Genomic DNA, 25,093 nt, shown 5'->3' with positions numbered 1-25,093 from the left:
TTTATAAGGTACATTCAAATATAAACAGAACAACAGGAAAATTAAAAAAAATGTTCCGTATTCTTTCAGGGGATCAATCAAAAAGTAAAGGCTGATAAACGTTCACATAGCAATAGGGCTTTCTTCGTTCTCATAAGTTTTAATGAATCAAAATAAAGATGCAGTTCCTTCAAAAGGATGGTGAAACGTGGGGTAGTTTTTGAGAATTGACATTTGTGTAGAAAATATTTGGCAAGTAAAATCAAGTTATGTTACATTCTTGTTTTCTATCCTCCATTATGAAACCATATCTAAAACTATTGTAGGTCAAAGGTGCCACATCCATACTATTATAGGACACCCAATTTCTGAAGTCCTTCCAAAACAAATCAGATACTCTGCAATGTTCTATATCATTATTATTATTATTATTATTATTATTATTATTATTATTATTGTATGGGAAAAGGGTTTATTTACACAAATCAATATATCTGAAATCGTTAATTTTTTGTGTGTGTTTTAGTGCACTCGTATCATATCATAGAAAAAAAGGATTTCCACAAAGCTCTGGCCCACATTCTCTTCTTATATTCTCTCTCTTGCTCCCTCTCTATTTGTTTTGTTAACGTTGTTGAGTTTTTTTGTACGTATTCGCACTTGCTATTCGTTCAGATCTCGGGAGCCAACAGGTTTGTAAACGGAAATTCAGATCCGGCCTCCGCACCAGTGGGTGGCAGTGTTGAACCCTCATGTTGTTAGGCAGCTACAAAACGAAGAAGAAAAGAGTTACGACGTATCGTAAAAATCCGCACGGCAGCCCAGAGATGAACCCCACTGAAGACGGCTGACTGTTTGTACTGTTATATCCCCATTTAATATCGGAGATGTTCAACGACTGACGGGAAGTGTGAACATGGAGTCCATGGACGTTGACAGTTCGGACGTAAAAGACGACCACAATCACAACCGGTGCGCGAGCGGCAGCAGCAAAGTCCGCACGTATCGTAGCAGCCAGCTGACGGAGGTAACGACACTCCCGCAGCCCGTTTGTGCAGCCGCACCGGGTGGGGAACCGGGCTCTCGTCGAGGGAAGCTGTGTTCCGGTGGTACCACCGGGGGGTCAAAGTTTATGGACTCAGACTCGGGCAGTGAGAGCAGCGAAGTGAGCGAGAGTGACTGCGCGGCTCCACCGGCCCCAGTCGAGGGAAAATTCACCCTCGATTCAACCTCCAAGTTCTGTAAGTTTACTTGCAAACAAGTGCAGTGTTTCTGTTTATTTGTTTACCGGAGAAAAAACATTAAGACACGTGACGGCCACAGAAAGCAGCACGGAGACAGGTGTGGGTCAGGAAGTAGCTGGTGTGAACAGACTGGTGCTCCCTGAAGGCTGGGAGGAGAGAGGGCACTAGGGATGGTTTAACACCTGGCCCGCTCCTTTTTCTCCCACAGTTCTAAATGCAATGGCGGTGGAAGACTACCAGAAAAACCACTGGCCAAACCTGGAGAAGGCCATTGATCGTCTGCTCATTCAGAGTCCAACGGACCACATCTCAGTTTCCTATGCACAGATTTACAGGTCAGCATCTGGAGGAGAGCACGTCCGTCCACGGATGCAGGATTTACTCTTAAATGTGACCACTGACTTTCTTACCATCTGAATAACTTTATTTTTTCCAGCTATGTCTACAAGTGTGTGTGTCAGCAGCACTCTGAGCTGCTCTACAATGACTTGACCTCCAAAATAACAGGTCATCTACAGCAGGTCTCAGCACATCTGCAAGTAAGAACCAGCACACGCTAAACCTAATAAATGATGCACAGAAAGACTATGACACAGATGAATACTTTATTTTCCCTTTTTTTCTAGGCCAGCCCACCTGAAAACTTTATTGAGAGCTTCAACGTTGCACTGACTCAGTACACTGGTTCACTTCAATGTATAGTTCCGGTGTTTATGTATTTGGTAAGTAACTTTGTAACTTGTGTTGTTATTGCGAAATTAAAATGATAATACCCAGGAATAACTTCTATAACTCTTTTACAACTGCTGTTCAACATTTTCAGTCATAGTTCAAGAGCCCCAGAGTATTTTGTGCTATGATTCTGAAAAAAACAAACAAACCTGAAAATATGAAATAAATAAAGAGAAAGGAACTCAAGTTTCTTCTTCTTCTTCTTTGGACTCTAAAACTGTCAAAAACACATTGTTGTGAAAGGAGTGATTTTTCAAACTGGAAATGGATACATGTTTTTATTGTTTTATGTTTTTGATGTTTTGCTCCCATAATGTTAACTTCAGTTATATACTGTAAGAGTAGAAACGGTAGTTCTCAGCCTGAGCAACCAGCACATCCATCCGCCTGCTGCAGCTGCGTAAACCAGTGCCCTCCTCGTATCCAGAGCTTCCTCTTCACTTGGCTCACGTGAAGTGCAGTATGAATTTGCGAGGTGCCGCCATGTTTTTTACTGTGTCTTCGTAAAAACACGTAATGACGGAAAACCTCTTCAGTGGGAGGGAAAAAGTTAACACAGGTGTCACTTCTGTGCATTTTTTTCACTGTACAAAAATGATTTCAGAACAAGTTCTACATCGAGTCCAAGCTGAACAGAGACCTCCGAGAGGATCTGATGAACCTGTTTGCCGATCACATCGCAGAGAAACACATAAACACTCTGATGCGTGAGTATGTTGCTCCGCTTTGGTTAGGACGTAGCAAAATCACCTACCTGCTTGTTCTCAGGTGGAAAGTTCTCTGATTGTCAAAAGTAAGTGGACTTAGTCCAGCGTCTCCAAAAACCACATAAGTGACATCTGACCCGTATTTCTTGTAGCTCTTCTCATCAAAGCTCACGCCATGCCCTTCGAAGTGCAGCCATCAACTATGGCCAGTGTGGTGAAAGGTCTCTACAGCCTCCGGCCAGGTGAGTCGTATCACTTTGACCTCCAGCAGCCTGAGAGTTCACCGCTCGTAATGGGCAGCACGTGACGCAGATTTAGAGGGAACAGAAACGCTGCGTGCTGCATGGACATTGAAGTGTGTTTTCGCCGCGTTATAACGTCACATTGAAGTTGACCTTTTGGAGATAAATCATCACCTCATCATGTCATGGCGTAAGATTGTGCTATTAGCGTGCCTGTCAAAATCCTTTCACTCCACTCTTTAGTCCAACGTTTGTGTCCGATTTGAAGACCTTTTCGTGTGGCGTTCCTGAGATACTCCTTAGAAAAGACTGGGATGGACAGACAACCTCGAAAGCATGATGCCCCCATAGGTTAGTTAGCTTAGCACCAATGAATGCCAGTGGGTGGGCAGGTTAGCATACCTCTGAGACAAGTAATCAGATACACATTTCTCCAGAATCATTATCAAAATGGGGTTTGGTCTAACTTTAGTTATGAAGTAACAATTTAATGCAATACTGTCATTTCATCACTTTGCTGATGGCGCAGTGACTTGACGTCGCACCCTAAATGCATCATTAAAACTTTGGCCAAGAAAAGAAAACATTTGTGGATGACCGCAAGAGAGACTGCTGCTTCTAAACCCGGTAGACATTTTTAAGAGAGGATGATCTGTTTGATTCCTTTTGAGTGAAGTGTGCTTACACTTTCCACACACTACCATTCATTGTGCAAAGCTAACTAGCGGTCAGCTGGTATTTGTGGGTCTCAGCTCCCTGATGGAAGAGAACTAAGGGTATCTGTCTTCTCTTCAGTCAGCTCTGAGGAGGCTAGACAGCCTATTGTTGAAGAAGAGCAGTGCCGCCATAGTTACTGTCTTATCCACAGCCAGATGGATTTTGGATATATGACATGTTTTACCATTCTAAGTGCTTTTTGTCCAACAAATCAAGTGTCATTATTGCCAGCAGTCACAATTGGCTTCCTGCATGGTTTTTGTCTTCCGGATTCCTACATGGTGGCTACTGTCTCTTTCAGAGTGGGCCCAGTTAGCGCCAGCGCTCTTCTCTGGATTCATCCCACAAATCAATCCTCCTGCTGTGGAGTCTCTGCTGTCTGACTACGCCGCTCATGACCAGAAGCTCCAGTTGGAGCTCTCCATGAATGGATTTTCACGGTGAGGTTGCGCCCTTCATATGGTCACCAGCTGCAAGCGGCATTCGCTTCACAGCAGGTAGAGCAGCGTATTAAATCTTCACTGCTAATTTGGTCATTGTCACTGTTTTTCAGAGGTGACCGGTCTCGTAAGCGGGCCAACGATGACTCCTGATACCACAGCTAACTGTTACTGTGCCTCCTCCATCTTCCTCCCCTCAGCTCACTGCACTAGGTACAATGTTAACAATACGTCAGTCCCGACTCAAGGACACTGTGAAGAGTAAAGCCAACGTGATGTTGAGTTGCTGAGCAGAAGCTCCATTTTCTGCACTGAAAAAGCACACAATCGTCCGTACGGTGCTTTTCTCTGCAACCTCGATGTATCCGGCTTCAGATACTGTGGGATGCCGTCAAGTGTGCTGGTTTATTCATGTTTCAGAGTGCCTTCCTGGTGTCTGTTGTGATCCCATCCTGTCAAGGGATAGGCTGATAACGCGTGTTTCATTCCTAACCTTTTAACATGGAAGTGAGTCGTTTTGAAGCTAATCAAGACTTTCTATTGCTGCTAATAAAACTTTCTGTGTGTTAACGCTAGAAATCCCACTGTGGCTGTAAAGCGTCACCCTAACAAGAGGAGGAGGAGCAACTCTTTTACTTGACCTCCGCTATGGTTCTCTTTTTTCATGTTGCCTTTACTGTGTTGGTAAACTGGACTGTATTTTCCAGTTGCACCAAAGAGGATTTGCAGTACTTTTTAGGGTTTTATTTTTGTTATAATACATTGTTAATGTTGTATTCTGTCTGAGGCACTGAAGTTTTTTTTTGTGGTTGTTGTTTTTTTGTACTAACACATTTTAAGCTTTTGGTTGTTAGAGCAGAATAAAATAAAATAAGTGTTTGTTTTAGCCTGTTTCAAGTGTAGGAAAGGCAGCGAGCGCCATATTATGAGACATTAAGAGTAGCAAGAAACCTCCGCAACCACAGAAGTATTTGACCATTCACTCAATCTTATCGCTTGTCTAAATGGTCCATTATGTGTAAACATATTGAACCCAATAATTCACAAAGCTACGGAGCCCCGGAGCAGCCATAGAAATCTTTTTTTTTTAATTAATATTTTGAGGCCATGAGATATGACACGTTCCCTCAGTGTAGTTATGCTGTTGCTGTTAAAAATTAGATTCACGATAATCAGAGTAATCCCCACCCAGTTTGGATATGAACAAACTAAACGGAGGGAACACGTCCCACCGTGGCCCCAGACCGCCCCAGGGCTCCCCACACTCTCGATCAAACAAAGGTTATGCAAATATTGTTTGTCGCAGGTCTGTGGTAGTCGTACTTGAGGTGTTCCTATGAGGGGTTGATGATGTAAATAGCTTGTCTCTGCATCTTGGTTGGCGTCCGCTAGCGTTAGTCAGCGAGGCGTTCTTGTGTAATGATTCACTTGAATAGGAGTATCTGATGCACTGTTTTAAGTGTAATTTAGATGCTCAGGCTCACATTTTCTTCTTCAGTAAACTAACTTTATTAATCAGGACACGGGGATGAGTTTGTTTTCCACCCATCAGTTTTACTTCTAGTTATGGAAATATGAGAGACACTGATGCCAACACTGGAATTTTTATGTTGATTCCCACGATTCTATCACATTTTCTTTTCATGTTTTGAAAAACAAAGAAAGAAACCTGTTGAAATAAGTCAATAAAAGTCCACTTGGCTGAAATACTGTTATGAAAATCTCTTGCTGTCAATTTATTTTCTCTGTAATCAATGAAGACCTGGAATGCAGCTCCAGATGCTGAATTTAGAGGAAATCACCGGTCCTTGTTTACAGTCTCACACCCACGCGGCGTAGTGCTTGAAAATGAATTAATCTGCTCTGTTGACATTAGTGTGTGAGGGGGGGCTTCTAATTCTGTAGGACGGAGGTCTCTGACGGACCACTGGAGGTGGAATCCCTTTACAGCACGCCCCCGCTGGCCAATGAGCAGGGACGCCACCCAGACATATGGGCCAGGCCTCCCCAAAATAACCTGTAGCCACTGCACTGACAAATGTTGCTACTTTTACTGGTGACAGGTTACCCTAGCTACTCACCTCCATATTTCCCCGTAAACTCCAAGGTTAACTCTGCACCAGAAACCCAGGGAAGGCTGGACAGCTGCCTGTGTCCAAGATTTCCCCAGGTGGCAGCTACCGGAAGACCGGAATCTCCCTCTTTGAGCACAGGTGCGCCCTGAGGATTTAGCAGTCCCTTCCCAGAGGCCAGCTGGCTTTAATCTGAAGGTAAAACAAAACACCCCCCACTTTGATTGTTCCTGATGGTGGCTGTGTATAGCCTCAGAAAACCTCGGACTATTTTTGACAGTGGATGTTATGCTCCCACTTAATTGAATTAAGCAGAGCTGGATGTGTGTTGCTGTGTGTATCCAGGGGCCCGATCGTCTGTGCCGCTACTGCTGATAATTATAGATCTGTTTGTTTAATGTGATGAATGATTGTTGTGACTGATTGAAATCACGATTATAAAAGGGCGCACAAGATGAGGGAGACTTTTTGTTGTTGAATTTCTTCATGTAAACTGACTCCTGGCTATTATTAGATATGACTTGGTGGGCCTGGAGCCTGTTTGCAAAGGATTAATGTACACAACAGCTGCAGCTTCAGGTCTGTTGGAAGGGCATCGCTGCTGCTCTTAATTGCGCTGATTTGAGTGTCAGTAGCATATGTGTACCCTATCTCATGTCTGTATTCAATAACTTGCTCATGCCCAGTTTCAAAAAGTTGTGTGAAGACGGCACGTCACATACGTGTTGGTCAAAGGTGGACGGGGCAAAGAAAGTCAGCGTGAATCCCGTCGGATGTGGTGTCACTGCATGAACCTGATACCCTGTCAAGGCTAGAGGAAGGCTGGAATTAGGCTAAAATAAAATCTATCTTTAGCAGATATCCTCTGATTTTTAACCACAATCTCTGTGTTCATGTTTCATCTCTGCACCAGAGATCGGACGCGCGAGGGCTTAAATGATGCCGTTTGGACATTTAAGCATTTATCCAGCAGTTTTTGCCGTCAGCTGTTACTTTAACGTCATTCGTCACTATGATGTCACTGACATTGTCACATGCACTGTGGTGCATACGATGACTCCGGACATGCAACATTGTGCAGTCACAACAAACTCTTAAATAGTAGAGTGTATTTATCCATCAATCAATCCAGTTGGGCAGGTTAAGTTCCTCTGGACCTGTCAGTGTGTCCACAGACATGACCCCCCGCTTTACTTCAAGGAACTCCTCAAACCTCTATCCTCAGTCTCAGGTCCAGAAACAGCCTGCTCCTCTGTCCCCAGGACCAAGGAGGGGGGGATCAGGTCTTCTTCTTCTGGCTGTGGAATTGCCCCCCCCCCTCCCCCCGCCCCATATTTATGTTTTTTTAGTTTTTTAAAAATGCCGAAATTCTTTTAACAGAGCCTTCTCTTAATAGAACATTACACACACATGCATCCACCTGTTAATTGTCTTTTTACATGTTATGCTCTTATTGCAGCGGGACTATTTGAAACCTTCATTAGGATTTTAGAATTTTTGTAATTGTTTCACCAGGATATCAGCGAAAAAATGCTTTTAAGAAAAGCAAGAACCCTGTTTTTATTTCCTGAACAACGGTGATTCAACAACATCTATCCTCCACCAAGGCGTCTTGCTGCCACACAGGTGGTAGGAGTCTGAAGACCTCCGCCTGTCTCAGTGTACAAACAAATACGATTCAACTGCTGTGTTTAATGTCTCTGTGCCAAAATTGAAAGCGTTCTGTCTTTCCACCCCTCCGCCATGTTCAGTAAAAATCAGCTTGATTGTTTTTCATAATCCTGCTAACACTCATAGTTTAGCAGCTCTTTAAAACACACATACACACAATAAACAACGTAGCAAATTGCCGATGGGGATTCTGTTTAGTAGCAGTTTTCTTAAAATGTTCGGCGTTGTTGTATCAATGTAGAATAGTTTGTCGCAGCCCAGTTGAGCAGTTTTTATGTAGCTCCTCATCAGTTTTTGCCAACTTGAGTCCAAATCTTTCCTCAACTCTCAGATGTGGCTCGATGATGGAGTAAATTAAGTGTCACGGTGACGACTGAGATTGATCATCTGTATGGACTCCTGTGCCGTCACCTTTAGAACTGTAAGCAACCGAGCCACCCAGGAGGTAAATCCTTCTAACACAAGAAGTGAATTGACTCTGTTGTGATTTCTGTCTTCAGCATGCAAGAGAACAACATTGACCAGCCTCCTTCGCTCTCTCAGCTGCTGAGGGAGAGCTACCTGGCCGAGGCCAGAGCCCAGCAGCGCCACAGCGAGATGAGCCGCTCGGACGCCTCATCCTCACACCTTCAGATCTACAGGTCACTCAAAGGAAAGGTGGAGGACCCCGTGGGCCACAACGACACCCAATTCCCAGACCTGTCAGCCTTCCTCAGCCAGGAGGAGCTTGATAAAAGTGTTAATCTGGCCCGCCAGGCCATTGGACACGAGCCCCGTGAGGAGAGGGCAGAGGTCAAGGCCTCCATCTTACCATCAGCTCACTCCAACATCTCAGCTTCCTCCTCCACTCCCACGTCTGTTCCCTTCACTAACCCCTCTCCTTCTCCTATTGCTGCCCCCACCACTGTGCCCCTCACCCAGCCAGAGGACCTACCAGCCACTCACAAACCCCTCACATCAGACAGAAAGGTGACCAAAGCCCCAGCACGGCACGACAACATGACAAGGAGCAGCAGGGACTCCAACAGTGACGAATTCAATCACTTGAACAGGCCAGCAAGAAATGCCCCGTACGGTCCTGAGACCCAGTCCAAGAAGGAGTTCCTCAACAAGGCAGCAGACTTCATCGAGGAGCTCTCCTCTCTCTTCAAGGCCAACAGCTCCAAACGGATACGACCCAGATCCTGCAAAGCCCACAGGAGTCGGATCCAGAACAAAAACCAGAATGATGGGGTGGTTTACCCCGTTAGCTCTGACAACAGGGAGCGCTCTGTCATGCCCATGGAGGAGGAGATGGAGGGACCCGATCCTATTGTCAGCCAGCCACCAGATGTCCTGCTGGACTCTGGACTCGGGCACGTGGATTTTCAGGACTGCAGGACTACTGAGGAGCAGCAGTACGAGCCAGCCTCTCAAGAGACGGAGGAGGCTGGGGGCTTGACTGAGTCTCCCTCCTATGCAGTGGAGCCGGTGTGTGAGCCTCCTCGGTTCATCCAGAAACTGAAAAGCAGGGAAGTTCCTGAGGGCAGCAAAGTCCAGTTGGACTGCATTGTAAGAGGACTCCCTGTACCTGAAGTCCGGTAAGACCACACCCCAACAGTCCACCTGGCATTCTGATATGGTTGCCTGCAGCTTATCTCAGAGATCGCAGGAGATGTTTCTGCTTTTTGACCAAGCTGGGAGTCGAATTAATTATCAGTCGGTGTCCTTCTAGAGATGTGAGATGCGCTGAAGCATGTGGGTCTGTTGGTAAATGTCAGCAGTCGAGGGTAAGATGTGACAATGTGGAAAATGGCTTTTTGATTAGACAGTATTTTCGAATACGTGGCGTTTGTCAGTTTTTATAATAACGAGTATTGTCCATGCTTTAAAAAAATATACTCAGAAATACAGTTTTCTTGTGCTGCCCAGAGTTATCAACAATATTTGCTTATCTGTCTGATAAGATTTAGAAATATATAAATCTTAGCCATTATTCCTCACCAAATCTGATTACTGATTACTAACTTAGATCAGTGACGCCTCAAATCCAACTGCTTAAAGTAACTTTAGAATAAGAGCATGTTAATGATCAAAGGGGTGCTGAATAAGCACCACTTAAGCTTTCTTAACCATTTATTAATGCTCTTTGTGACCTTTCTGGTCAGCCCGTAAAGTGAAAACACATAAGTGAGTCATTCATTAAGCTTTATTAACAGAATTACTAATGTTAACTAAGCAATAACTAACAATGTTTAATGGTCCCTTGTTGTGAAGTGTTCGTTTGTGATCGTCCGTGGCCCCCCGGTGTGTCAGGGTTTCAGATAATACTGAATATTTGCAAAGTGCTTTAAGATGAAGCTGTTGGTTTGTTTTTGTTTTTTTTTGAGGATATCCAGCAACTCATGCTGAGTATTCCGAGTACATTGGTTGTGCAAAAGATGCCATTGTGAGGCTTTCTTCATTTCTTGAGAGGATCGGCAGGCTCTTCTATCCCAATCACGTGTCATCTACTGTCAAAAATGGGCCACGAATCACCTCACGGACATTTAGAAAAAAAAAAAATGAACGTAACAGAACTTACCAATCAAACGTGTTCTTCATTCTCAATATCGGTCTTAAAATATTTGTTTGAGAACTCTGGCTGGACATGAGATTCTCCTCCCATGACAACACAGCTGAAGTGAGGCTGAGTTGTGTCAGTATAGGGGGGCATGGGCTTGTTGGTCCTACTGAACATTGTTGAGCCACTAACGTATACTTGTCCTGGGAGAATGTAGCCCTCTGCCATTTTTAGACTGGACTGGCACTGCGAGCTGTAGTTGCGTCTGATAATGGAACCAGCTGAGCTCTTGACACAAGCATGAACATGCAGCACTGTGTGGTAAGATGACTTATTTCTCTTAGTGGATGTTTCCACAACGTTTATGTGATCTTTATTTAAAATTCAGGTCTTGTACATTCATGTACAAGTTCAAGATCGAGGGATTTCTTCAGGCTTCGCTCGTTGTTCATATTTCAGACAATAAAAGTCCTTTTAAATTAAGTTTACTGGGATATTTGTGTGACTGAAAAGAGGTAAAATACATTTATCTGCTTCATTTTTCTCATCAGTTTACAGTGCTGTGCCATTTCTGGTGTGTCATGGCATTGTGTGTATTCTATGTTTAGTGGGGTGCGTTCATGGTTGGGTCAGCCAGTCAGAGCTCTCAGGCTCCAGAAGGGAATCTCCTCTCTGGTTCTGAGCTCCAGAGGGAAAATAACCCCGACAGGTGCAGCGAACAACGTCTTTGCCTCGCAGACCCGCCAGCCTCTTCACAACTCATGCTTTCAATTTAGACCATTACTCACTAGAAATGACTCCCCGAGCAGACGGCCTTCCAGCAGCGTCGTCGTGTTGCATCCAACTTCTGGGAAAGACATTTCTGTGTGGTTTCATGTTCTCACTGATCCGTCCTCGCAGATCGGCCAGAGATTTTGAGCTGCGGATCATCAGCCTTTACCTGCATTTTTGAGAAGTGTTGACCGATGAGCTCGAGGAGCGCATCGCCTCTGATTTATGGTCGATGTCGTGACACACAGTGACACATCACCTCATTCCCCCTTCAGGATTTTTATAATGCATCAAAGGCCTCGTCTCCTCAAAATAGATGTAGTTCGATTTAGAGGCTGTCGCATATGTTGCTGGTCGGTTCGGAGGAAGTTCGAGGTCTATTATATAGATTTACAAAGAATAAATAGACTGTTGCCAACTGAAACTCTTCCGTACTAAATTCAGATGAGATGCCACATATGTGATGTCAGTCTGGTTGAAGTGTTCTCATCACTCATCACGTTTTTACATCATTCATGTGTATTTTCATGAATGTAAAAGCAGGCGTTTATTTTAGAAGAGGGGAGACAAAAATAAAGGGACTTCTTACTTGACAAAGTCGCAGTTTGGAATCGACCCAGCACTTTACAAATATTTTAGCAAAATCTTGGCTTAAAAAAAACCCCGTTCGCAGAATCACAAGAGCTCGATTCAGGCTACCTACAGGTGCTTAAAAGTCTTGAAAAGACTTTACTTCTACATGAAGGCAAAACCCAGCTGTGAAAAAAACAGAACCGTTCAACGCACAACACCTGAGGCTCGATTTTCATATGTAAACTGCAATTCTTCAGTTCCACAAGTTTAATAAAAATCATATTAATGTGTGTGTCTGCAGCACTCACACACTGGCAACAGGAACGACAGCAAAGTGCAGAAGCGACCGTGATTGTTCATGCTATTTATTCCTTCCACTTCAGTGTGTGTCTCGATACTTTGGGGTCACTTCCAGGAGATGCAGACTCAAAAAAGACCCACAGAACCTTGGCCTTCCTGAACCGTGGTTATATTTGTGTACTTAATAAATAAGTTCTTGTCTGCACTCTCCAGTCACTGTCTCGTTAGGTGAAGAAGTATTTTCACTGTTGTGTTGTGCATCAGTGTGTCAGGATGGCGTCTCAGCTGGTGTGGCAGCGGGGTGGCACGCTGGTGTTGCTTACAGGGAAAGGGATAGGGCTGGCTCATCAAAACTCCTGCTGGCCTGCATAACTCCAGTGAAGGGCATCAGGCCAGGAACGCTGTTAGGGAACCGCTAGCAACCTCACTGGAACACTGGCTTTGCTTACAAATCAGGTTTTACAAAGAGGAGTGATGCTTTTTCTTTCCTCCCACTTAAAACTACAATTATTCATGATGAAATACAGTTAAACTGAACAAAAGTAGCAAAGAATTACAGCCACATGTGCACGAACCAGCAAATCCGTCTGCAGTTAATCTATCCAGAAAGAAGCAACTCACCTGCGACCTACACTGAATCGCAATGAATTTCAGTATTCCATTTTTTATTATTGTTTATTTTCTCAAACTTTGATTTATGACTCAGGGGACTGAAATGTCACAAGTGCCAGAAACGTCTCATGCGCATGTGGTTGTTCTTCCACTGCCGTCAACCCTTCAGGGACGACAGATGTATATTAGCCTCTGTGGCTAAACGTCCCACACTTACACGATGGTCTGGTGCGCTTTCTTTGATTAATGTGCGTCAACCCTTCGAAAATAAAATAAATAGATAAACACCTAGAAGCACAGCAGTTGGGTTGATGTTATTGTTTGACATTTACAAGATATCATATTGGCATTCATCACATGTTTTTTACGTCATTTAAACGATCAGTTTGTTATAAGTGCATCGTTACACGTAAGTAAGAATTATGTGACGTGAGTCGTACTTTGACATTGAAATGAATAAATCTGTGACAATCAAAATTTGGTGAATTTACACGAGTTCTGTAGCTTTTGATACATTTTGCAGATGGTGCACATGTGCTTTTATGTAATATATAAAGAATATCAGGCGATGTATTGATATTGAAATGATTTTCTCCAGCAGCAGATATTGATAGAGTTGCAGTGTAGTAGAGACACTTTGCTGCTGACGTCTCTCATTAAAACGAGTAAATCACCATTAAATATCGTGATGGGATTTTTATTTACATCGGCTGATATATCAGAATATTTTTTGTTTCTGTTAAGCCAAATGGTACCTGACAATAGGTTAATTTTGGCCAGCCCAATGTAAAATGACAACAATAACAGACCTACTGAAAAACTAAAAGCATTTATTTTGGGGAGGTAAAAATTGTCTGTAGGATCCTGAATTATTTGAATTATTTTTCCGAGATCAGGCGGCAGAGAGACACTTTGCTCGGGAAGTCAGTCTTGCAGGAGTGAGGTAAGAACAGAATGGAGAGGCGGGGATTTTAAATTGCCATGCATTAAGGTTTAGTTTTGTCCCTCTTAACAGAAAAAAAGTTTGGGTCCACCTGTTGTAGACAGAACCATAGAACTTCTGTCTGTACCCCTGATTGGTCAGAAATACACAAGTCTAGCAACTGGGGATTCTGAATGCAATTATAACATTTTGTTTCCATGTTCCGGTTTAAACTCTCGTGGCTGAAACCTGTATGAATGAATGTTTTGATTATCATTTTATTTTTATTTTGACATACATCTTTTTATTTTTGATTTCAGTCTATCCCGTGTTGTAGAACGACGGTCTTGTAATATGTGATCTGTGGGATTTTAGAGGTTGACATCAGCCTCCACTATGACCCCCAGGTCTGACTGGCTTTTAGGTTGCGTGTTAAAAGTGAAGTAGATTTCCTGTCACCGTTCCCAGGAACGACACCCACCGCACGGAGAGAAAAGAACACCGTGAAACCAAGCGGTTGTAGAAATGAGAGCAGATTTAACTACTCAGAAGCACGCCTTTGTGTTTGCAACATTTCCAGTGAATCAAAAAGCATTGGAAAGTGCTTTGATTGAAAATAGACATTTCAAGCAGCATGATTTGTTTTATTACCCTCATGTTGGTCTCACCAACAATGAGTGTGTTAAATCTTATTGAGGGAGCTAATGCGTTAGGTGATTTGATGCTAGTATTAAGCCCAACTGAGCAGTGTGTGTTGAATTGTAGGTGGTTTTGTGAGGGCAAGGAGTTGGAGAACAGCCCCGACATTCAGATCATCACCAATGGCGAGCTGCACTCTCTGATCATCACAGAGGCGTTTGAGGAGGATACCGGACGTTACTCCTGCTTTGCGTCCAACTTCTACGGGACAGATTCCACATCAGCTGAGATCTACATCGAAGGTGATTCTTGTGTTTCCTCTCCTCTCCTCTCCCTCCCTCCTCTTCCTGACTGACACTTGGAGAGTCCTAAACACTAAAGCCCTCACTTTTTTTGTTCTCACAGGTGCATCCTCTTCAGATTCGGAGGCGGAGCAACACTTGGAGCATTTAGCCCAGTGAGTTTTTACTCCATTTTCATTTCTACACACTTTAATGTATACGGACCAATTATATGTGAATCTGTGACTCTCTTCCCTCTGATTCTGAAAGGCTGCAGAGGAAACAACCAGAATCAGCTCCATCATCAAGCCAAACTCTTTCCACAGAGGGGGAAGAGGCTGCAGCGGTGGTCCCCAAGGAACCAGCAGAGGAGCTCTCCTCTCTGTCAGCTAGCCAGATAGTCCCAGAACCCCTTCAGACACCTGCCCAGACACCCGCTCCTGCAACAATCGCAGAGCCAGAGCTCTGTAACGCATTCGTGGTTTCTACAGCTCATCCTGCTGAGAGGGACACAGCAAGTGCGCAAGTGTTTCCTACCTCAGCAGCAGATGATTGCAACGCTACAGAAGCCCAGGAGGTGTCGACGCTCGTCTCAGTCATACCCACCCCTCCTACATCACTGCACCCTGCCCCCTCGACTGTGCTACAAGCTCCCCAGCCTGAGGTAGAGCACCTGAAACACACCCTTACTCTTTGTTCATGATTACTTTTGTTGTTTGCATCAGCACATCCTTGATTATGTCATTTAATTCTTAGTGCCAAACCTCCAACAACAGCTTCCTGCAGGGATTGAACGGGCAATCTATCATGGCTGCCCCTGTTTTCACGAAGGTAGAGTCATTTTCAGTTGGATGTACTGCACACTGCTACTGACTGCTGTGTGTTTACTGGCGTAACATGATACCAACTGTCTCATCCCACTAGAGACTGCAGGACCTCCTGGCGTCAGAAGGCCAGCTGGTGGTGCTAGAGTGCCGTGTGAAAGGAGTGCCGTCCCCCCGAGTGGACTGGTACCAGGAGGGGAAACCCATTGAGGACTCTCCTGATTTCAGGATCCTACAGAAGAGTAAATTTCTGACTTCTGCCATACAGCGGGACTAAGATGACAAAATTGCATGAGAGATGATGTCATCGCATTTGAAATTCATCCAGATTTATTTAATAGAGTTCATAATTGGGTATAAAGAGAAACTCATTTCCCAGGAACCAGCAAGTTCAAGGCCCCTAATTGTGATCGATTTCAATCGCAAAAGAACTGTCCCTTGTCCTCGAGAACTGGTTCCAAAGCAGTACCAGAACCACTTATATTATGATCTTTATTATGTGCAGCATTTAATGAGAACTTAAACATGCTGCACACTGAAATATATCTATTTTCCTCATTTTTCATCATCCAGTTAAACTTAATATTTGTCAGAATCTCTTTCATGATACTGTCTCAGTCAGATAAATAGGCTTCATTTAAGGACTGTGTAATTATTATTTTCAGAAATATCTTTTTAATTTTACTTATTCTATTGACAGACTATTAAACTTTTGTAAGCACAAAGAAATCAGCGGCTTTTTTTTGCTTAAAGAAGGCTAAATTATATTCATCAATATTTCTTAAAATGACACATTGACTGAAACACAAGCTCCTCTATCTTACTGAGATACTATTAAGTGATTCTGTTGCATATCAAATATAATGAGATAATATGAAATTAGACAAAAGTACTTGGCAAGACTTACTTCTTGCATGTGCATGTTTGGTCGTAACCAGATAAGAAAAAACAACTAGCGAAGTTACCATGAACATTCATCTTGTTAAAATTTTTTTTTTTTTTTAAAAACTGAAAATTATAAATTAGCTTTTATTATTTCTCAAAATGATCTTTTTGAGAAATATAAAAAGTTAAATCATGTTGATGAGCAATTCTGAAAAATGTTGAAATTGCAGCGAAAGATTTGAGGGTGACAGAGGTGTTAAACCTCCACGCATTCGACAGCTGATGGAGTGGAATCAGTGTATAAAACATTTTTTGTTGTTCATCTTCACATAATTCCTGTAATTGTTGAATTCAGACAGTGTGAAGATACTTTAATCCAAATTATTGATGCCAAATTTCATCAAATGATCAGTGAGTCGTGTTTTTTTTTAAACTTTTTTTTTTTTTTTCCCAGAGCCACGATCTCCGGCTGAATCAGGTAAATATTCTGTTCGATCTTCATTTGTTGAAAACATTCGTGTTGAGTGCTTCAAATATGATGCTGCGCTGCATGCATATTACTGCTGAGATGTTTATAGGGCTTGGCAGAGGTTTCTGCTCTTCTTCTGTACACAAGCCAGAGCTGCTTTTCCCTGAGTCTAGACCTTATATGGCAGTCCCTCATCCTGGGTCAAACCACCATGGCAGATGCTTTCAACCTGCCTTAGACTCTCTGGTACTAAGAAACCTCACCGCTGCAACATTTGAAACACGAGTCATATATCCGTCCTCACTCCAGTAAGACTCTCTGCTGGTTCAGGGGCTAATATGATGCTGTCATATCAAACCAGCGTGATCATGTGAGTATCATTTTTTCTGCCTGTAGAGGAAATATGTACGTTGGTCATCGCAGAGGTCTTTCCTGAGGACTCGGGGATGTTTACTTGCACAGCCAGCAACAAGTACGGGACTGTGTCCAGCACCGCAGCGCTGAGGGTCAAAGGTAACACTCGTCCTATAAAATCGTCAGATCGTCTTTGTTAGTCTCATGTTAATATTTTAATTTTACACTGTGTCCATTTCTCTGGTTCTCTTCAGGCAGTGACAGCAACAACCATGTGAGGACTTTTAGCAGTTTTACTGTGGAACCCAGTCGCAACCTGGAACCGTTCCCACCAGATCACACAGCTCCCCTCATAAAGTCTCAAGCAGAGGTTACTGTGACCAATAACATCAAGCCCCACTCCAGCACCATCCGCCTTGATCCATTAATCTCCAACACCTTACGCCTGGACCCCTTAAATACCAGCACTCTTCGTCTGGACCCGCATAGCTCCAGTATGTTGCGTCCAGACCCTTTACGCACCAGCCTGCCCAGTCTGGAGCCGACTAGCCTGACCAGCAGCTCCTCCCTCAATTCTCGCAGTGCCAGCACCCCCAACTTAGATCCTCTGGGCCTCCACCAGGACCCTCCTGGAACACGTCCAGAAGCACAGAGTTCAGGGCAGGTGTTCTCATACTCAAAACCCTTCACCTCCCCACCTGCTGTGCAGGAAGCTTCCAGACCTTTAGTGACGTCGCCTGACACAAGCCCCAAAGTTAAGGGGGCCTCAAACCATCAGAATGGGACCCCTATTGTGGTGCCGCTCCCTGATCCCCCTCCTAACTCCTGCCTAAAGACAGGTGCCCTAACAAACCACAAAGACTCGCGCTCCAGCTCCAGAGTCGGCCTGCGTGTGCACTTCAAACTGCCTGAAGATGAGGAGGACGTACAAAGTGATGCATCCAGTCCATCTGAAGAGGACACAGCTGATTTCTCAGTCAGCAAAGAGCCGCCGCCGGTGCTGGCTAAACCCAAACTGTGAGTACAGTCAACTCATAAATGACTTTGACACAACTGCAAACTGCATGTTCTGTATAAAGAAAGAAACATAGTGAGACTTTGAGATTTTCCGTGAGCCGCGTCTTCGGTTGCCGTTTGATCCTCCTCCTGTAAGTGACTCCGCCTCCGGCTGAACGATCAGCTGTAATCAGTTGTGATCCACAAATGAACACGTGCGGACTTTCAATGTGGACCTTCAGACTTTCCAAAACAAAGGATGGCGTTTTCTATTTGTAAGTTCATTTGTACGCTGATTTTGAGATACAAAGGTAATTGGAATCTAGACGAGTATTTTTTAAGTCATTTGCTCTTTACTAAAGCAACAAAGATAATATGAGTTCATCTCGTGTTGAAATAGAGTCTGTAACAGTTGCTCTTATATGATAAATGTATAAGAATGTCATATTTAGAGTGAAAGCTGAAAGTGTCTTGAGGCTGGACAGTGTTTTGTTTATCAGCTCCTTGTTGGTGGTCCATAAAAGGGCAGAGTATTCCTCATGCTGGCTTTGGCTCATTCCTGCTGAGGTTTACAGAACTGAGCCTCCTTCATGTTCTCCATGTATAGTAACTTCATCCCTGCGCATCTCTTATTTTGGTTTTGCTTGATTGACAGGGATCCAGCACAGCTCCAGCTCCTGCACAACCAGGTCCTCATGGAGCAGCAGCAGGACAGTGAGCCTCCGACTCCGACCCACATCCGAACACAGTCCCAACCCTCCTCCCAGATCCGGATTCAGCCTGAGGTTCACAGCTCTTCTGAAAGTCTGTTGTGGTCCCCCAGGGCTCATCGTGAACTGCATCCGCCCCCACAGAAGACACCCATCTCTGTGCCTCCACTGACCACAGCCCCCCCTGCCCCTTCACTGAGCTCTGCTACAGTGCTCAACACTTTGAGTTCCCCTCCATCTCTTCCTCAGCTGAAGACCTCCTCAGTGGTGACACCCCCTCCACCTGTGCCACAGCTGAGCACAGCCTTCAGTACAGCTCCCGTAACTCAGATGAACACCATCCATGCCTCCCACCTCAACCTGTCTCCTGCAGCTCTTGGTAGAACTGCACCCACACACCAATTGTCCTCTCCACCTGCACCCAAGCTTGGCGTGGTCTCAACGGACCACAGCACAACAGCAGCCTTACAGCAAGTCACATCTCCTGCTACTCTACTGAGAACCACCCACGCCTCCCTCATTAATCTGACCGCCACCTCGCAGACCTTCAACTATGCCAGACCCAAAGAGTTCATCGCTGCCCAGACCTTCTCACCAGCCAGAAGCCCCTCTCCAACAGAATCCCCTGTCCCCCTGCTCCACGAGCTGGCAGCTGAGCTCAACTCCTCAGCAGCCAGCTCCCCAACGCTCCCACCATTCCTCCCCACACCCAGGATCTTACCCACGAGGGTGCTCACATCTCCCACAAGCCCTCCATCCCTCGTATCCTCACCGACACCGAACAACATGTTCACCATTAGAGCCCAGTCACCTCCTCAAGCGTCCTCTCCCACCTCCAGCAGCTCCACCCCCAGCCCCATCCAAAACCCTGTGGCTTTCCTGAGTTCCATCCTGCCTTCACTGACTCCAAGTCAGCCCACCAACTCTATGGGCTTACCCAGGGGAGCTCCTCTTGGGTACCTTCTCTCTTGACAACAAGACTCCTGAGTTTTTTTGTTGGCTGTCATGCTTTCTTACATATTTTTTCTTTTTCTCCTCAGGTTACATAAGAAGGTGCCAAAGATGCGACCCCCGTCTATTGAAGACATTCGTGAGAGCAAAGAACTTCTCCTCCTTGACATTGAGAAAAAGCTTCGACTTAAAGATGACATCCCACTTTTTGCACACCAACAGGTACTAAATAGGTTTCAGCTCTGCAACTCTGATTTATCCTCTTTTACATGCTCAGTCAGAGCAACATTGTGGTGAATTAACAGATCTTTTTAGTTGCCTTTGCGCAAAAAGTTGGATTCATGGGATTTTATTCATGTCAGCCTCCATCACAGATGTTAAATGAGTGAATATCAGAAGAGCATTAGTGACATGGTGGTATAAAATCCCTACTTTTAAAGAAACACACATTTGGGAAATATGCCTAATTCCTCTAGAGTTGGTCAAAAAAGAAGATAGATAAACTTCTGTTGCCTGTGCTGCTTTAGAGGGACCCGCAGTGGCTGGCTGACTGCTAGTTAGCTTAGCACAATGAGTGGTAGTGGTCTGGGAAGTGGTAGTGTGCAGTACATCCATCAAAAGTCATCAAACATACTCTTTCAAAATTGCCTTTGCCTGTAATTTTATAATCAGACACAGTTAAAGTTACTTTCCTGACAAACCACCTCACTCAATGATTTGATGCAACAACTGAAAAGCCAAATTTTACCTTGAGCCGACAAAAAATTTGCTCGCAACTGGAGGAGCAACCGCTGCTACTAATCATTACTGACTTTGTATGTGAAGAGGAGGACAATTACTTTTGGACAAGTCAATTCCTGAACCTTTCCTATTAGATTACTTTTGATAGAGGTATGAGACCAATTCCCATCCACTACCATTCATTGTGCTAAGCTAACTAGCAGTCAACAGGTCTCTGTGTGTCTCAGCTCTCTAATGCACTCACAGAGGAGAGAACTGAGGATATCTACCATCTTGTCTGTCTCTAGGGAGGACGGTAATAATTCCCCCAAGAAATTGGTGTGTTCCTTTCAACTAACCAACAGTTGTAATCCTGTTTCAATCAAGTAAATGTGAACTAACAACTGTGCTGCATTCTCACTCCGGATCGCTACTTATGAATTTGGCTTGAGATACGTATATGGTACGCAATTGATTTAAGAACTCAAAGCCAATGAGGATCTCACTTTCATGTAGGTGCATCATTCCCCTTCCCAGTTTTTCATGGTAATTCATAAGTTTGTGGTCATGTACTGTAACAACTAGCATGATAATAACATTAGCTTGTGTGCACGCTGGGCCATCTGTCATGGTTTGTTGGTACAGTTTGTGTGTCTTTGTTGTCATTCATCATCCATCCCTATCCTCTCGTAGAAGCTGAGTTATGAGGGGAAAAGAGCGAGCAGACCCCTTGGACCAAACATTCCTGCTACTGTCATTAACTATGATGAGGTACAAGGATCATCTCATCCCAAGCACCTTTACCGGGAGACTGTATCCACGTTTCAGACTGAGATTAAAACATGTCTGCTCGAATAACTACCATACATCTAATTAAGTACTTAAAATGTAACCCGCACGAACATATGTTTTAGGTTCATTACTTAATCATGAAATGTAATGACTCACTGTTTGCTAATTCTCCAGTTTTCTGTTAACTCGTGTTATATTTTCCTCCATTGATGCTTGCAACCCCTGCTTCTGGAGTGTTTTTCCCAAAGTGCCATCATGACATAGTTCTTATGAAGTACAATTTTCAGAAGAGGACACACAAACCATATATTTTGATCTGCTTTGCCTCTTTGCAAGCCAACTGAATATCAGGAATTAATATCAAACTAAAAGATTTTCAGTCAGAATAATTAAAACTTCCCCCCAAAAGTGTAGTTTGCCTTTCAAGTTCTCACAAATCAGTGACTTGAGCCCATGAAGACATTTTTTTTCCCTCCTGCTTTCGTCTTTATGACTCCAAAATGCAGAAAAAGCCAGCAATGTAAATTTAGCTTGAAGCTAAATGAGACTGATGGCTGACCAAAGAATTGCCTCAAACTATTCACAAACTCTCAAATGCATCATCTGGTATAATCCACATTCTCTTAATCCAGCCGTATGCTCAGTAATCTACAAACATTTTGATTTCAGTGAAAAACAAACTAAATACAAGCCCTCTGGAACCCGACTAGTTGCCCCGGTCAGTTGAACCAACCCGCTGACACGTTAGTACTTGTTTGAGGTTGTGCGGAAGTGGCAGGGTTATACTTTGTTTGTAATAAAGAATGAAGGTAAAGGAGATATGGAAAATAATTAATAAATGAACGCTTTTAGGAATTTTGCCATTTTTTTGTTGTTGCTGTAGCTCTCGTTGACTATCACTCACCATCAACTTCAAGACAAATAAACATGGGTGGCTCTTTCTGCATTCAAGAAATACTATCTGTGTGAGGTCAAGACACCTATCCATGAGTACTCGAGCTGCAAAATACACATTTAGAGTGAAGTACCTCTTCGAATATCTATAAATATATATGTTTTTGTTTCAACTCCGTAGTTTATCTGTTCTCTGTTTTACCCTCACAGTCCCATTGGTTGGATGAGTTTTTTTGTTTTTTGTTTTTTGTTTTTAACCTACCAGCAGTGATAGAGTAAGGCAGATGCCACTGCATGATCTTTACAATTGAGTGGTACAAAGTCACAAAACACCTTTGTGGAATAGGTACCACTGTTGCTCCGTGGTGAACAGATGCACGTTGTCTCATGTTCTTGATCAAGTAAGAGCATATGTGCATGTTATCATGGCTACAGGTTTGTTTCTGTGATTTCTTTTTTTTTTTTTTCAAGACAGAAATGGCGTGCAGCGCCTCGGACTGTGGCAAAATTGCTGTGGTTTTCCTTTTTTCAGGAGTACAAAGTGTCCAATTTTGAGCAGAGACTGATGAGCGAGATTGAGTTCCGTTTGGAGCGGACGCCGGTGGAGGAGTCGGACGATGAGGTGCAGCATGACGACATCCCCACAGGAAAATGCATCGCACCCATATTTGACAAGAAACTGAAAAACTTCAAGGCCGTGGAGGGCGTGCCTGTAACGTTCTCATGTAAAATTGTTGGAATCCCTGTTCCGAAGGTGAGAGGTCGATGACTGAGCAGCGCAAAAGAAGACAATGAACTTTTGTATTCATCTCTCATTTGCTATCAGGTTTACTGGTTCAAGGATGGCAAGCAGATCTTGAGGAAGAACGTCCATTACAAGAAGATTAGAGAGGGGGACGGGACCTGCACCTTACACATCCAGTCTACGACCAGTGATGATGATGGTAACTACACCATCATGGCAGCGAATCCCCAGGTAATCTGTCTCACTCAGCAGTTCATTTGTCTGCTCAAGTACAAGCTCTGATTTGTTATTTAACCACCGTCAGGGACGAATCAGCTGCTCTGGTCATTTGATAGTCCAAACAGGACCACCTCGAAGTCGACTGACTCCTATCAGCTCTCACAGGTGAGCGGGACTGAGGGTGCAGCGTGACAACACAGATTAGCCCAACAACAACACTGATATTTTTGGAAAGGAAGCCTCATTCTACACTGAAATACTAACATAAAGACAGATTTTTATGTCAAAGTGTGTGTTTGTGTCCCATCCCCGCTTGTCTTCAGGGTGCGAGCCCGCATACAGGAAGTTGAAGGGGAGCAAACCCATGAACGTTTTTTTCGGCCCCACTTCCTCCAAGCTCCAGGGGACATGCTTGCTCACGAGGGGAGGCTTTGCAGATTAGACTGTAAGGTAAAGTGGAGGACTGACCGTGTAGTTTCATTTACAGTCAAGAAATGTGCAGGAAATGCATTTTTACTTTACAGAAAGTATTCTAAATATATTTGTCCTCAAGGTGAGTGGCCTACCCAACCCCGAGCTCATGTGGTTGGTCAATGGCCGGCCAATCTATCCAGACCTTTATCACAAGATGCTGGTGCGTGAAAATGGCATCCACTCCCTGGTCATTGACCCTCTGACACAGAAAGATGCAGGCACATACACCTGCATTGCAAGCAACAAAGCTGGGCAGAGCTCCTTCAGTCTGGACCTCAAAGTTGTGGGTGAGTTGAGGACGCATCAGTCTTACCCAGCTGGGTTGTTACGACAGAGGTTTAAAATGATGTAAGTCATTCATTTCAAATTTAGAGAGAGAAATGAAGCATCCTCCTCACTTCGTGGAGAAGCTGCAGAACATGGGGATCCCTGAGGGGAGTCCTGTCAGGCTGGAGTGCCGGGTAGTGGGCATGCCCCCTCCAGCTATATTCTGGAAGAAAGACAATGACACCATTCCTAGAACCAAGAGCAGAATAAGGTAAGTAAGGGATTAAAACATTGGTTTCTCATGGATTTGCTCAGTAGTTTTCCTCCTTGAAACTGATTGTTAATTTATTTTTATTTTAGCGTGCAACAGGATGCCACAGGATATGTGTGTCTACTTATTGAGCCAACTACAAAAGACGATGCGGGATGGTACACCGTGTCAGCGAAAAACGAGGCTGGAGTTATATCCTGCACCTGCAGGCTCGATATCTACGGTACTAAGACCTGCAGTACCTCCACGGCTATCGACCGTGTTCGCAATGAATGAGCCGAATTCAGCATATCACTCTGTTGTCACCCTCAGCACAGTGGCATCAGAGCATCCCTCCACCCATGAAGAGGGTGCAACGCACGGGCAGCCGCTATGCAGCCCTGACAGGCCAAGGGCTTGACATAAAGTCAGCTTTCCCCACGTCGGAGACCAGCCCCATCTTGTTCTCCAGTTCCCCTCCTGAAGCCACTATGGAGAGCGAGGAACTGTGAGCGGCAGCAGCTCCTTCACAGGGAGACAAGAGGAGTCACCTGAGCAGAATGTCATGTGATTTGTGTGATGCAATTTGAAGTGATACATTCAGAATAGAAAGGCAAAGAATGATTTGTGCCGCCTGTTAGACGTCAGAGCTATCAGCACAGATAGTGAGTTTGTCACCATTCCGGTATCCTCGAGTGTTTTGCGTACAGAAAAGAAAGACAGATTTGCAAAGTCTTAGCTCATGAGCTGTCAGTGGAGTTGAGTTTGGTTCTCTGACAGGTTTGAGTGATTCACAGTTGTTTTTCTACATCATATTTGGCTATGAGGTTGAGGTTGTTGAGTTTAATATAACATCTGTTCTTAATTGTGGGTTTATTTTCAAAGCAGCACCATTTATTTTTATTTCAAATCATATATACCTGTACTGGTAGTGATAGTTTCTTTTCAATATAAAACATAGGTGTTTATGATGATGATGATGATGATTATTATTTGTCATTATTCAGATCTTGTTTAGAGTAGATAATCTACTCTTAAATGAGCCACGTAGAGAATTTGATTGAAATGACTCCATCAATGTGGGATTCTTTTTTTAAGT

The 25,093-nt window shown here is 44.0% G+C and overlaps 2 protein-coding genes across 2 annotated transcripts; both read left to right on the top strand.

Annotated features, from left to right (window-relative positions):
* Positions 1–766: 766 nt before the first annotated feature.
* On the top strand, positions 767–5,767 carry cacul1 (CDK2 associated cullin domain 1). The gene is made up of 8 exons (XM_086180202.1): positions 767–1,220; positions 1,432–1,558; positions 1,660–1,762; positions 1,850–1,945; positions 2,560–2,662; positions 2,815–2,904; positions 3,923–4,061; positions 4,175–5,767. The coding sequence occupies exons 1-8, from the start codon at positions 896–898 to the stop codon at positions 4,212–4,214; spliced, it is 1,023 nt and encodes a 340-aa protein (XP_086036328.1). The 5' UTR covers positions 767–895; the 3' UTR covers positions 4,215–5,767.
* A 2,538-nt stretch (positions 5,768–8,305) lies between these two features.
* Positions 8,306–25,093, top strand: mypn (myopalladin). Its single transcript, XM_086181374.1, has 20 exons — positions 8,306–9,384; positions 14,290–14,465; positions 14,569–14,620; positions 14,715–15,108; positions 15,201–15,275; positions 15,369–15,510; positions 16,608–16,631; positions 17,019–17,135; positions 17,231–17,993; positions 18,628–19,638; positions 19,723–19,855; positions 21,047–21,124; positions 22,572–22,793; positions 22,866–23,015; positions 23,089–23,168; positions 23,327–23,453; positions 23,557–23,764; positions 23,850–24,015; positions 24,105–24,238; positions 24,328–25,093. Exons 1-20 carry the CDS (start codon positions 8,306–8,308, stop codon positions 24,504–24,506), a joined length of 5,310 nt encoding a protein of 1,769 aa, XP_086037500.1. The 3' UTR covers positions 24,507–25,093.

The sequence above is a fragment of the Aulostomus chinensis genome, chromosome 16 (genome assembly GCF_037954235.1).
Source record: "Aulostomus chinensis isolate RoL2024-O1b breed Wild chromosome 16, RoL_Achi_v1.0, whole genome shotgun sequence".
Lineage (NCBI taxonomy): Eukaryota > Metazoa > Chordata > Actinopteri > Syngnathiformes > Aulostomidae > Aulostomus > Aulostomus chinensis.
Note: the sequence above shows the minus strand (reverse complement) of the source record. Positions and strands in the feature narration are given on the sequence as shown.